Raw genomic sequence first — 14168 nt, 5'->3', positions numbered from 1 at the left:
CTGCGCTGAGGTCAAGAAGCACCAACAGGGATACGTGGACTTGATCAGAGGCAAGAAGAAGATCATTTGTTATCTTGACTAGAGCTGTCTCTGTACTATGATGTGGCCTGAATCCAGATTGGAATTTTTCATATATATGAGTTGTTGGGCCACGACTTTTTCTAAGATCTTGGATAGAAATGGCAGATTAGAAATAGGCCTGTAATTAGACAGTGTACTAGCATCAAGATTTGGTTTCTTGATCATAGGTTTAATAACTGCTAGTTTAAAAGCTTTGGGTACATGGCCCAGACTAAGGGATGAGTTTACTATAGTTAAAAGAGGATTGATAATAGCTGGTAGTACTCCTTTGAACAATTTTGTGGGAATTGCATCAAGTGTGCAAGTAGTACAGTTTGCGGAGGTGATCATCTTCTCTAGTTCTAATTGTGGGAGTGGGTAAAAGGCTTCAAGTCTTTCTTTTACAATTACATTATGTTTTATATCAGTCACATCGGGTGGCAACCAGGTCGGATTTGATCCTGTGGCTTGAGTTTGTTGTCTAATATTCAATTTTATTATTAAAAAAGTGCATAAAATCTTTACTGGTGAGAGTTGCTGGAATTAGTTGTTCAGAACCTGCTTGATTTTTTGTAATTCTAGAAAACACACTAAACAGTACTCTAGGATTATTTTTATTATTGGAGATCAGCGAGGCCAGATATGCTGAGCGAGCTTTAGTGAGGGCATTTCTATACTCTATAAGGCTGTCCTTCCAGGCAGAATGGAACACTTCCAGCTTGGTTGATCGCCATTTCCGCTCAAGTTTCGGTGATGTTTGTTTTAAGGTACAGGTTTTATCATTGTACCATGGGGCGAGCTTTTTCTGTCTTATACTTTTTTTAAGTGGTGCTACATTTTCTAAAGTAGATCGACAGGTATTTCCTAAGTAGTCAGTTAGTACATCTAGCTCCATTGGGCCTGATGGAGTGGGAACTGGTGTTGATATTTCTGGGAGGTTTTCTATAAATTGTAGAGCGGTAGATGGTTTTATTATACGCTTTGTAGAATAGCGAGGGGACTTGCATATATTATGGCTAAGATGTAGCTCATATGAAATTAGGTAATGGTCGGAGATTGCTGAGGATTGCGGTAAGATATTAATTTTGTCAAATGTTCAGGGCGTGTGTATTCTGATTGGTATGAAAAATTTGTAATGGCAGCATTGGTTAATTGCTGGGATGATGTGTGTAAAAACGAAACAAAAGGGGTATATCCCTGATTCTCACTAGTAGAGCTTGGGACATGTTATGCTTGTTTAAGATTACTGGGGATAAACCTTTTTAAAAATATCCCTCGCTACAAAAATATGCTTAGTTGTAGGATAAACTGTAAATACAGTTTGAGCATCTGGTGTGAGTGACACCATATTGCTTGTCTATGCCTGCAGTAGTTCAGACTCTTCCTCCCAAGCATATAGCTTGTCTATGCTGCATATGATGTAGAGTACATTTGCGTGTTCAAAAATTAAAAGAACATAAGGGTTTAGTTTTATTTACCAGGATTGGGGGGGAGGAGTAAAGTGTGCAGTGTTTGTACACCACATAGTAGAAAGAAAGAATGTTTCTATTCTTCCATCTGTTAGCTATCCATATGAAAGATCAGGGGTGACATTTTGTTTTGCAGGTTATTTTACATGCACAAGTCACATACATCTCTTTACCAGCCTCAATTTAAAGGATTTATTGAACGTTTTAAGAACTTTTCTAAGTTGTCTTTGATTTCAGAAGCCAATCAGCAGAATTGGTATACAGTACATGCGAGCACTGAATGTACCCCATATAAGTTCCTTTTTGAGTGTGGAAATTTGGACCCAGTTGATGCCCTCTTGATTGTTGGTTTACATGAGAAGTTTCAGACTAGGATCAGTGGTTTTATCCAATGTCTATGAGGCTATTAGGAAGCACTGGATCAATACTTCAGAGGGGAACATTTTAATATCAATACAAAGTTTTTAAAAATGGTTTGGGTGATCTATGAAGCTAGGAGATGTGGGGCATGTCCTAAGTTGCAAAGACGGTATTTGTGTCCATACAGAGTTTTGGAAAGGCTTTTTATAGGGTTCAGAATGATGAACAAGGGTCTTCCTTTTAATTGCCTACAACCCTACAGCATCTTTCCTGTGTGTGGCTGACATTCAAGATGGTCATTTGGAGAGACAATGCCCTGCAATGGTTCCCAGACCTCAGTGGTGAGTAGGAAGAGCCAGAGTCTCATCAAATAGTCAAGAACTTTTAAGAGGACTAGGTAAGTGCATGTTTCAAGTACCCCATCTCAAGTGCCCATGTCTGCTGCTTCAAGAACTGGTGAGTTGCAGGACACTGCAATGTCATTTGGTCCAATGTCTTCAGGATGGGTTTGGGATCCTCAGCCACAATGAGCCTGTGTTTTGGGGATGGGTACTTAGATTTCCAAGAGCTATATATAATTATTTACAAAATACAAATAAATTTTTCAGTTAAAACACTGAAAATATTGTGTGTTAATAAACCATTTGTTAATAAAACCCAAGTAAACTAATATGTTACGGATTTCATTTTCTATTGCATTTCTAGAATGCTCCTCCTTTCTCAAGACCCTTGATTTTATACACACACACAGACACATGTGAGTAGCCAATCCACTTACCAACCTGTTTTTTGACCCTGGAAGGAAACTAGGAAATCTGTAGGTCATGAACGTTGTTAGACCCTTTCATATTCAACAACGGTTCTCTGTCTCCATATTTACAATATAATGCATCTTGGGCGCACTACGACCTGGGGGGCTGCTGCTGTTATTGTTACTGCATACCCATTTGACGCCGTTGGCTATCGGTTTGATATTTGACAGAATACGCACACGTAGAGTCGCTACGCTGTTGTCACACTGTCATGGCGACGGTTTGAGACAGATACATGCAGCTCTCAGCCAGAGCAAAGGCCAGTTTTCCCATTGCTCCTAAACAGAGAACGCGCTTTTCATTGGTCGTTACCTTAATTTAGCCAATCATCAGCCATCATTCAGTGCTGCACCAATGGGGTCACAGTCCCTCCTACAGGGGGTTGTTTTGCGGGGGCGCTTTTTTTTTATATATATTTTTATATATAAAATGGCAAAATCTTTAATTTGGTACCTTGACTGTCGGTGTTGGACCTGTAATACTTGAGATATACTGACAGTTACAAACAATGAGTGTTTTTTGCCCGCCACCGGGCACTGGCGTGTTAAGTGGGAAACAGTGCCACATTGCAGAAAACAGCTTGCAAATGAATAACTTATTATATTAGGTGAGATGACCAAATATATATGAGCCTATACAATCAGTTTTACCTCATAACTAATGCAGAGTTAGCTAGCAAGATAACTAAATTAGCTAACCTTAGCTAACATTAAATAGCTGTTAACTGATCCATGGGATGTATTTATATAATGCTCTACAAACCTCACACAAACCTTATTAAACAGGTAATATAAATATAATTATTCCTCAATTTCTACCTTTAGAAAACCGGACAAAACTGGCTCCATCTTTCTCTGTAACCTTGGCAACAGTATGCAAAATGGGATGTACTGTGGAAAACATGTTATTTCTCCTAACAGCAGGTTTCCATGCAGTTGTTATGAAATTTCAGTTTGGAAAAGTTAGGAAAATGTAAAACATAAAAAGTAATAGATGTATAAATAAATAAATAAATAAATGTGTTAATATTGTTGAACACAATCAATGGATTCACATCTTTCAATACCTTATCTCAAACATTGATGTAAAACGTGCCTCTTTCCTAATATATGTTTAAAGAATACCATACATATACTCCTTTAGAATATTTATATTAGAAAAACATTAAAAGAACGTTTATGTTGCTTTCATCGAAACGTTTCAAACTAACATTAGAACATTTATGAAGTTAATTTAATATTTATGTAACGTTCCATTGACATCACTGTAAGAATTTTCGCTTCTAACATTAGGAGAAACTTTACATAACGTTAGCCAAAGTTGTGGGAACGTTCCTGTTAGCTGGGCTGGTCCTCCTGCCTTTGCATTCCTTACTTTGATTTCAGAAAGTTGGCAACCCTACGTAAGAGGTGTATGCAGGAAGAAGGTGTAGTGAGTTTCCTGACAGTGAGTGTTATTTCAGGAATAAAAATAAAGGAAAAACATTAATTGAATGCATGTTACAGTCTTTAATTAATCACATTGAAAAGCCACTAATGCACTAGTAGAAATAGCATGCTAGAGGAAACCCGATTAATGATGAATGTAAAGTAATCCTGCTGGAAAAGTCAGTTAAAATGTTCATTCATTAAACACTGCAGTATTTAGAGCAAACTGAACTGATGTTTATGTTCTTTCCTGACGTTACTGTACATTTTACAGATACCTGTATATAATGAGATAATAGTTGTTCGCAACTTAGTTTAGTTTTTCTACCAGTTTTACCAGATTTTTTATTTTGTAAAGGCAGCAACTCCTTGTGGCTTTGCTTAATCTATACTTCGTCTAAGAAATTTGCTGCTATGAGGCAATTATCCCAATTCCCTTGGTTAAAGCTTAACCCCCTAATCATTCATCTCTAGTGGCGCCCCTGCTGTAGGTAACCCATGCAGACACAGGGAGAACACACCAAATTCTTCACAGACATTCACCTGAAGCAGGGCTTGAACTCACAACGCCAGGACCCTGGAACCATGTGACAGCAACTGTCCTTGTTGAGCCACCGTAAGTATAAATGTAAATGTCCCCGCTTTCTCTGGAAATGGGGTTTTTCAAATACTGACAAAAAAAGTTAAAGAACAAAAACTTAATCACATTTTAGTTTAATATGATAGCTTTTATATGATAAAGACAAACTGGATTCCAAAAAAGTTGGGACACTAAACTAATTGTGAATAAAAACTGAATGCAATGATGTGGAGATGGCAAATGTAAATATTTTATTCGTAATAGAACATAGATGACAGATCAAAAGTTTAATCTGAGTAAATGTAACATTTTAAAGGAAAAATATGTTGATTCAAAATTTCACAAAAGTGTCAACAAATCCCAAAAAAGTTGGGACAAGTAGCAATAAGTGGCTGGAAAAAGGAAATTGAGCATATGACGAACAGCTGGAAGACCAATTAACACTAATTAGGTCAATTGACAACATGATTGGGTACAAAAAAAGCTTCTCAGAGTGTCAATGGCTCTCTGAGGCCAAGATGGTAAGAGGATCACCAATTCCACCATTGTTGCGCAGAAAGATAGTGCAGCAATACCAGAATGGTGTTACCCAGCGTAAAATAGCAAAGACTTTTAAATTATCATCATCAACCGTGCATAATATCATCAAAAGATTCAGAGAATCTGGAACAATTGCTGTGCCTAAGGGTCAAGGCCGTAAAACTCTACTGGATGCTTGTGATCTCCGGGCCCTTAAACATCACTGCACCTCAAACAGGAATGCCACTGTCAAGGAAATAACAGAATGGGCTCAGGAATACTTCCAGAAAGCATTGTCAGTAAACACAATCCACCATGCCATCCGCCATTGCCAGATGAAACTCTACAGTGTAGAGAGGAAGCCATTTCTAATCAAGCTCCACAAGCTCAGACGTTTGCACTGGGCCAGGGGTCTTTTAAAATGGAGTGTGGCAAAATGGAAGACTGTTCTGTGGTCAGATGAGTCACAATTTGAAGTTCTTTACGGAACACTGGGACGCCATGTCATTCGGACCAGAGAGGACAAGGATAACCCAAGTTGTTATCAACGCTCTGTTCAGAAGCCTGCACCACTTATGGTATGGGGTTGCATAAGTGCTTGTGGCATGGGCAGCTTGCATGTCTGGAAAGGCACCATTAATGCAGAGAACTATGTTCAGGTTCTAGAACAACATATGCTCCCATTGAGACGTCATCTCTTTCAGGGAAGACCCTGCATTTTTCAACAAGATAATGCCAGACCACATTCTGCAGCAATCACAACATCATGGCTACATAGGAGAAGGATCCGGGTACTGAAATGACCAGGCTGCAGTCCAGATCTTTCACCTATAGAGAACATCACCTATAGAGAGGAAGGTGTGACAAAGAAGGCTCAAGACGATTGAACAGTTAGAGGCCTGTATTAGACGTCCCAGACGTCTGTTGAGTGTTGTAAGAAGAAGGGGGGATGCCACACAGTGGTAAAAACGGCCTTGTCATCACACTTTTTTGGGATTTGTTGATGCCATGAAATTTTGAAACAACATATTTTTTCCTTAAAATGATACATTCTCTCAGTTCAAACTTTTGATCTGTGATTTGTGTTCTATTCTGAATAAAATATTAGATGTTGACACCTCCACGTCATTGCATTCAGGTTTTATTCACAATTTGTTTAGTGTCCCAACTTTTTTGGAATCCGGTTTGTATAACAAGGAGCAAAAGCAGTGATTTTCAAAGTCATCATTTATTTCCATATAGAAAATCTGCTTAGAAACACACTTCCTAAATTGATCATGACAACAAAATATGCACAACTTCAGAGTTCTATATATTTGATCATATTTGTACACTATGGGTCTCTTTACAGTACTGGGAAAAATTAATTTAAGGTACAAACTGCATTGAGTATGGACCACCATGACCCTGAAATGGATTAAGCAGAAAAGATGATGAAGATTGACAAATACTTGTGCACCTAGCTATACCTGTTAATAGATTACATGATAATCTGGGGTTCATTTATTAATTCTTTCAGTTTCTGTAAATGCTTCATCCTGTTCAGGGTTGCAGTTGGTCTGGAGCCAACCAATAATCACTGAGCACAAGGCAAGAACATGCCCTGTACAGGGAACCAGTCCATGAAAATGCATTACGAACTCACAGTCACTCATACCCTTACACCTATGGACACACATGAATAAATAATCTGCAAACAGTGGTTTTGGGTTGGTTTTTGGATTAGAATCTGAAGTTATAAAACCTAATGACAAAGTACACAAAGGAGTTCTCTGCACTGAACTCTGTATAGTGATGCTTTATTTAAAAAAAAAATAAAAAAAACATCAATAATGCTATTAAACTATTAAACATATTTAGCTTTTCAAACAAAATTTAAAATCACAGATTTGGCATGAAATACTTCAATATGTCCCTCAAATACACCAGCTTCCTGATTAGTTACCATAAAGTGCAATTACAAATTTTTTTGGCAACAAAAATTAGGCCATTCCCTGCTGTAAACATAATAGAAGAAGTGGTAACAGTGAGTATATTTAATGTATAAAAAAGTATAGGCTCTACATTATAACACACTCAGACTTATAAAAATTATTGCCCTTATGATTCAAGTATTATGCCCTTGTAGTAATTACTTTCTTTTTGATTAGTTTTGATGTCACTCTCATGGGGACAGGTGTGTAGTCACACTTTGGAGAATGCAGTAAGTAATGCCCCACTTAGCACCAGGCAAAAGGCCAAAATGAGAACCAGGTAATTCCGCAATCCCTAAAGAGAAAAAGGCATAACACACATTTATGTATCTCAAATGAAGACTAAAGTGCATACATATAAACATACATACAGATGCATTGTGTCTTGAGTCATCAGAATTATGTCTGTATAGAGATTATCCACATAAAATGTATGTTTTAAATCTGACTGTTAAAAGGACTCCAGGTGTTGTTCTGAGACACATTTTAGCCAAGTGTTATGCAAGCATGTTAAAGTGTCTGTCTGTACAGATGCCATTCAACAACCAGAACCCAACCCAAAAAAAAATAAATAAATAAATCCATTCTTTTTACAGTAAATAAAAACACACAATCCATGACTGGCATACTTCCCCACCTCATATAAAACAGATTTTAATGCATCGAACCAAAGCATTTCACTACTGACTGATATGAATAAATCCATCACAGTAGGCAAACCACACTGCCAAATAGTCCCAGTTTAAAAAGACTTACCTTTACTTCCTTAAACACTAGAACACCCCAAAGAGCAGCAATAAGGCCAGGAACCTGTGAAATAAAACAGATTAGTTGTCTGCATTGTGGCTGAACACCAACTAAACATTTCATATATGAAGTTAAATGTGTCACCAGTCTGACCCAATAAGCTTTGAATTCCTGTATATACAAAGTAAATCAACCCATTGGAGTAGGCCAGAACTGCATTTTACACGTTTCAAATTCTCACATTTATTAAAAAAAAAAAAAAAATTAATTCATTCATTATCTGTAACCGCTTATCCAGTTCAGGGTCGCGGTGCGTCCAGAGCCTACCTGGAATTATTGGGCGCAAGGCAGGAATACACCCTGGAGGGGGCGGTAGTCCTTCACACGGCAGCGCACACACACACATACACACACACGGACACTTGAGTCGCAAATCCACCTACCAATGTGTGTTTTTGGACTGTGTTTTGGACTCCTCACAGACAGTCACCCAGAGCGGGAATTAAACCCACAACCTCCAGGTCCCTGGAGCTGTGTGACTGCGACACTACCTGCTGCTCCACTGTGCTGCCCACAACTAATTTCAATGTTAAAATATTGTGGAGTAAATGTGTCCTGAGGAGACTGAAATGTAGGCTGGTCCTTGCATTCTAAATGAACAGGACATAATACCAAGACAATTGATGGGTTAGGCTGGAGACAAATGTTATTTATTCATTTTATTTATTCTCTCATATAAATGAAAAACAGGCAGACCCACTAGAAAAAAAAAGTTTTATTTCAAACAATGTTTACTGTACACTGCTAATGTAACAGTAAAAATTAAGGTTATTACCTGTTGTGTACTTTTTTGGTCTGCCTGACAGGAGGTGGGAAGCATGGATAAATAAACAAAGCTTTTGTTTTAATCTGATATTCAACGGTGCTCTATTGTGACATCCACTGGAAGAATGTCCTATATTGCACATTTAATTTCTTGTTTAAGAAAGAAAACAAAACACCGCTAAGCATCCTTGAAGAAAAATAGAGTATATCAAGCTGTAAACTGAACTAAAACAAACCAGTCAGTTTTTGTGGGTCAGCAAAAAATGGGATTAAACAACCTTATTTTGTACTGCATCTTTCAAGAAGAAAGAGAAAGTGAAAACTGTCAAAAACAGAGCTTCTGTTCACTAAGTCCTCATTGCTCTGGTCAACTATGGCTCATTCTCATTTAGACAGAAATGTTGCTGTTTTGTTTGATCATTGTGGCATTTTGCCCAAAGAATTTCACAGACATTTCATTAAGAAACTGTTAACTTTAATTTTAAAATTAAAATTATAAGCAGCATCTTATGTCCCCTTTAGATGTAAAGAAACCATAATTGTGAGACAAGTCACTCACAGTGGTGATGATCGGGAAGCTGACAACTGGACTGAGGTAGTGATTGGCCAGAAACCAGCAGCATGTGGCCATGCCCCACATCACGCCAGAAACAAAACCTGCACACAGCATCATCAAATGTAATTAAAAAAATAATAATGATAAACAGAAATAAATAAAATAAAATAATTTTTAAAATTATAACCTGAAAACTTCTATGCAGAAATCTAAGATGTTAGTAGAATTAAAAGTAAAATGTGTGTAGTCTGTTTTTTCGTGTTTTTCCAATGCTGTAGTTTTTTTACCTGGTAGAACAGCTTTAGGGAAGACTTGAGGTTTGCTCTTTTTGAAGGCACAGTAGATAAGGAAATACACAGTGCTGGTGAGAAAGATTCCACTGAACTGGGCAAAGACATAATCCAGATCTAAAAGACAAAGCTAAAACTTTAGTATATAAAACTTTCAGTTATCCACAGAATGTCTAACAGTCTTTAGACACTTCTTGCTGATTTCACACCAGAAGGGACGCAGCAAGCAATGTGTGCCACATCTACTCGGTGACGCTCACTTTTTCACACCGGAAGCAACCACACTGCACACTGATGAGTCATCTGTGAATTTACACTTTATTTTTGTGAAGTCTATTTATATTTGTGAAGTTTATTTACAAATTGTTTGAGGATAAACCAAACGTTTGAAAGCTTTTTTTCCACTACATTTTAAACACGTTAAAAGACCAGAAGGAAATGGCAGTTTAAAGAAAAGATGTTTTAACACAAGAATACATTTTTATTTGTATAGCGCTTTTAAAACTGATATTGCTTTACAGAATTAGTATCAGAACAACAGATGATAATGTGAATCAGAAAGCCCCAGGTGAGCAAGTCGAATGCGACAGTGGCAAGAATATACTCCCTTGAAACTGGAGGAAGAACCCATCCTCCTCGGATCAAACTACGACTGGAAATGAACAGTATTGCCAGTTAAGTCTGTCATTATGCTACAGTGTAGTTATATTATAGTACTGATGTAAGAATAATGGAAGTAATTGGGTTTAAGGCAGTACTACTACTACTAATAGTAATAACAATAAATTGGCCAGATTAATAAATAATTTCATATCTACTTTAGTTATCTGTCCTAATGCTAATGATATGGTCTCAAAATGGTAATTTGTATTTTACCCATTTATATATCCTCCAAAATTTTTAAAATAATATTTTACAAATAAAAAGTCAAATAAATGTTCTGTTGTCTTGAAAAAAAAAGAGCTTTTGTCAAGTATCTCATGTCTGCTGCAAAATGGGCTACTATGGGCAACTATTGAATTCAACAATATTAAGTTTGTGTAGCATAGGAAAAAATTGCAAATTGAATGGGACATGCTGCAGCCACTGTTCCAGGCATCAACTAAAGACGTATAAAAATGGCATTGGGCTGTGGAGCAATGGATTTATATTCTCTGAAATGTAAAACAATATCTTAGATGTAGTGCTTCTAGTCTTACCAAACTGACTTGACCCTGAGAATGTGCTGTTCCTATCATTTGAGTGGTTTTTGATGTACAGCACAGGGACAAAGGAGAATCCATAAAAGATTCCAGCAATGATCGCAAGCCCCGTCCCACTGAGAGATACAAACAAAAGAAATATCAGAGCACATGCAGTCCACACAGGCTGTAATATATAACTGCATGCAACATGCAGAAGAATACTCTATCATGTGGTTTGTTTATATACATACACAAGCCGTTTGGTGAGTGGTGGTAACATGTCCACCCAGGAATCATCTGTAGAGCACTGAGAGCTAGAATTTACAGTCTGAAAAAAAAAGAGAAAATGGAAATAGTTATTCTGAAACCATGCAACTCATGTAAAATCACTGAATGATGGATTTGATTAAAGCTAATAAGTATGTATTAGATAAACATACATAAAAAGAAATGTCACATACATTATCTATGAGTAGCGGTGTCTCTTCAGCTGTGGCAGGTCTCTGAACATCACTCTTTACAAAGAAAAAGACGATGGCGCTGTGCAGACACCACAAAGATATTATTTACACACAAAAACTGATGACTGGACGCCAGGTTGAAAAACAAAACATAACTGGACGAATCATTCACTTTACTGCATTTGATAACATTAACAAGTACATTTATTTTAAAAGTACATTAAAAATGTAGCTACTGTAACTAAACAGTATAGTAAATAAAAATATAGTAAGAATCCATAGGCATTTTACTTGACCAAGTCTATATTTCAGGACAATTCACAATGCCTGTGTGTCTGTATGTGTTACCTAAGCAAACACAGGCCAGCTCCACAATAGTTAAGAGTCGGATTGCCAACGCTCTCAGCTTCAATACCAAACCAGCCAAACCTGAGGACACATTAAAAAGTCAGTGTGTATGTTAGTGTGTGTATTCTAAATCCCAAACCTGGTAGTAAATGTGGACTGATGAATGCTGAGTTAATTAGTGATGACCACAATACTAACACCATCTAATCATCATGAAGAGAAGGAGTTCAAACGAGTGTATGTGTAAATGGCCCATTCAACTTTTCAAAAACCCCAAAATGATTAAATCCATGTGTTCATCACAGATAACACCCAGTTTGTGGTTTGATCTTACCGTGAGCTGGCCCAGCCCATCAGAAGATTGAAAGAAGCCCATATTAACAGGCCTAGCCCTAGACCAATAGTCTTCACTATTGGAACAACTGTGATGTTACCTACAAAAAAAAAACAAAACACTTTAGAGACCCACTCGGCAACAATGAATTCAGCATCAATGCCATCATGCAAAACTCTAATAAAGCACCACTGTGGACACTGCTTAAAGAAAACTGGCATAACCATATAGAAATAGAAAATGATTAAATTTTCTGCTTGATTTCATCATATTTGGTATGTTTCAGAATGTTTTATGAAAATACAATAAATGTGACTGGGAGGAACTATTTACATAATAGTAAATTACAGGAAATAAACAAATAAAATGTCTCATATGGGTGACAAACCACAAGAATCAATACCACGTGTCAAAGTGGCCCCATATGGAATTGAAAATGTCAGACTGTGTTTTTGCACAAGTAACATTTGTGTTACATATAAAGGGAAATATCAGAATGGGTACCTTTCGTCTGATGTGTTAACATAGCCAAACAAAGTGTTTTAATTGGGTATATCAATAATGTTGTCTGTTGTGGAATAATGGAAGTCAATGCTACAAAAAAATAAATAAGAGAAAAAGAGAGAGAGAGAGAGAACAACAGAAACACCCAATACAGGACTAATCAGCCATTCAACAAAAAGCAAGACTTGACTAACATGATTTGACTATGTAAATACCCCTACTGACTTTTAATATATTGGGTATTGTTTTAATTTACAAGGTATCTATAGATTGTTCTCTCTTGATATGGTACAATTATGCTGATCTTACCTGTTGCCCAGATAGCTCCTCCCAACATAGCTTGTGGCCAGAATCTTGGGCTCTGTAAGATTATATTTGCCACTAGAGATATGATCCATATAGCAGCACACAGAACCCACTGGAAGAACATGCCTAAAATCCACACCCACAAATTTACAGACTGTGTTACACAACATATTTTTTATACATTGTTTGGAACTGGCATCCTATCGAGATATATGTGCACTATCTGGTGAAATGTGTATGTATGTACATTACGTACATTATATTGTATGTTATTATGTAGTATGTTGTATTATTGTATATGTCACATTTTCTTGCGCTTCAGTTCCTACAAATTTATCTCTTCATGTACACACAGCTGGAAAGTTTTATTTGTCTCACCATCCCCAGTGTCTATCTTCTTCACAGGGACAAAGTTGCTCCCATAGAAAACAACAGACACAGCACAGGACACAAAGCCATAGATCAGGTCAGTGGAGTTTGTGCTGGTTGAGTTGTCTGAGGCTACAAGGAAGTGGGGAACATCTGCCAGAGACTCCATCTCTGAAATTCAAAGTGAAGGATATAACTATTTGTATATATAATAGATCATTAATCACTTCTGTTGTTAATGTTATTCAAAACTTGTTAAACAGGCAGATATGTTAATTAGAATGCTATGATATCTATATGGTATCTACTCCTAATCCTTCTTGCAAAATTAATACAGGCAACTGTGAACATATAGATATAGGTAACATCGATGGACACTCACTTGTTAATTTTTTTTTATTATGTTTATTTGTTTGTGTGATGTATATGTTAAGCTATCTGGCTAAACTAAGAAATCTTGCATTATGGAATACCAGTTCTTTCGCCACCGATGCAAAGTATTTAGTATCGGTACGTTTCTCTACAATGTTACAGCCCAGACTTTAATAACTATGTTTACCTCTCTGTTAAATTTTGCAGACCCTAAAAATAATAAGTGCATTTGAACTTGAATTTCAAGTAGAATACAAAACACTTCAGCAGACAATTTGCTTAATGAAGTTAATACTTAAAAATAAATAGGTACATATCATACAACATAAAAACCACATGACACACGAGCACGTTATAAAAATATCAAATAAACTGTTACCTACTATGTGAAAGTAGTTCCGACAAGTTCAACAACAGGTTATAATCAAACAAAGAGCGCCAACACGAGTCATACAAACATAAAACAAATTTGTTTCCAATATATTAACCCACGTTAATGATTTCGTGCTGCATTCCATAAAGAAATTATAGCAAACAACAAAGAGTGAGAGAGAAAACGAGAACGAAAAGAAAGCTTCTAATTCATTCCTTCATCCACGACTTCCGCAAATTGCAGATCAGCTGACGGAGTGAGGCACATGACGCTGTTATAAGTGCGGAGGAGGAGCATTG

The 14168-nt window shown here is 36.9% G+C and overlaps 1 protein-coding gene across 2 annotated transcripts; it reads right to left on the bottom strand.

Moving 5' to 3' along the window:
* Positions 1–6479: 6479 nt before the first annotated feature.
* On the bottom strand, positions 6480–14106 carry tmem144a (transmembrane protein 144a). 2 transcript variants are annotated; one of them, XM_066660171.1, is made up of 12 exons: positions 13876–14106; positions 13134–13295; positions 12759–12881; positions 11946–12045; positions 11612–11692; positions 11264–11342; positions 11054–11130; positions 10818–10936; positions 9616–9735; positions 9332–9429; positions 7957–8010; positions 6480–7495 (listed from the first exon to the last, which is right to left on the bottom strand). In XM_066660171.1, the coding sequence occupies exons 2-12, from the start codon at positions 13291–13293 to the stop codon at positions 7412–7414; spliced, it is 1095 nt and encodes a 364-aa protein (XP_066516268.1). In that variant the 5' UTR covers positions 13294–13295; positions 13876–14106; the 3' UTR covers positions 6480–7411. The 2 variants fall into 2 exon arrangements, with proteins under 2 accessions (XP_066516268.1, XP_066516267.1); XM_066660170.1 differs by having other exon boundaries at positions 13880–14106.
* Between the last annotated feature and the right edge of the window lie 62 nt (positions 14107–14168).

The sequence above is a fragment of the Hoplias malabaricus genome, chromosome 2 (genome assembly GCF_029633855.1).
Source record: "Hoplias malabaricus isolate fHopMal1 chromosome 2, fHopMal1.hap1, whole genome shotgun sequence".
Taxonomy (NCBI): Eukaryota; Metazoa; Chordata; class Actinopteri; order Characiformes; family Erythrinidae; genus Hoplias; species Hoplias malabaricus.
Note: the sequence above shows the minus strand (reverse complement) of the source record. Positions and strands in the feature narration are given on the sequence as shown.

Bases quoted from the DNA above. Each gene is read 5' to 3' on its own strand.
- tmem144a (XM_066660171.1), bottom strand. From the start codon at position 13,293: ATGGAGTCTCTGGCAGATGTTCCCCACTTCCTTGTAGCCTCAGACAAC. The intron at 12,882-13,133 runs GTGAGACAAATA...TGTGGATTTTAG, and splicing joins GAAGATAGACACTGGGGATG to GCATGTTCTTCCAGTGGGTT. The intron at 12,046-12,758 runs GTAAGATCAGCA...TTTTTTTTGTAG, and splicing joins AGGAGCTATCTGGGCAACAG to GTAACATCACAGTTGTTCCA.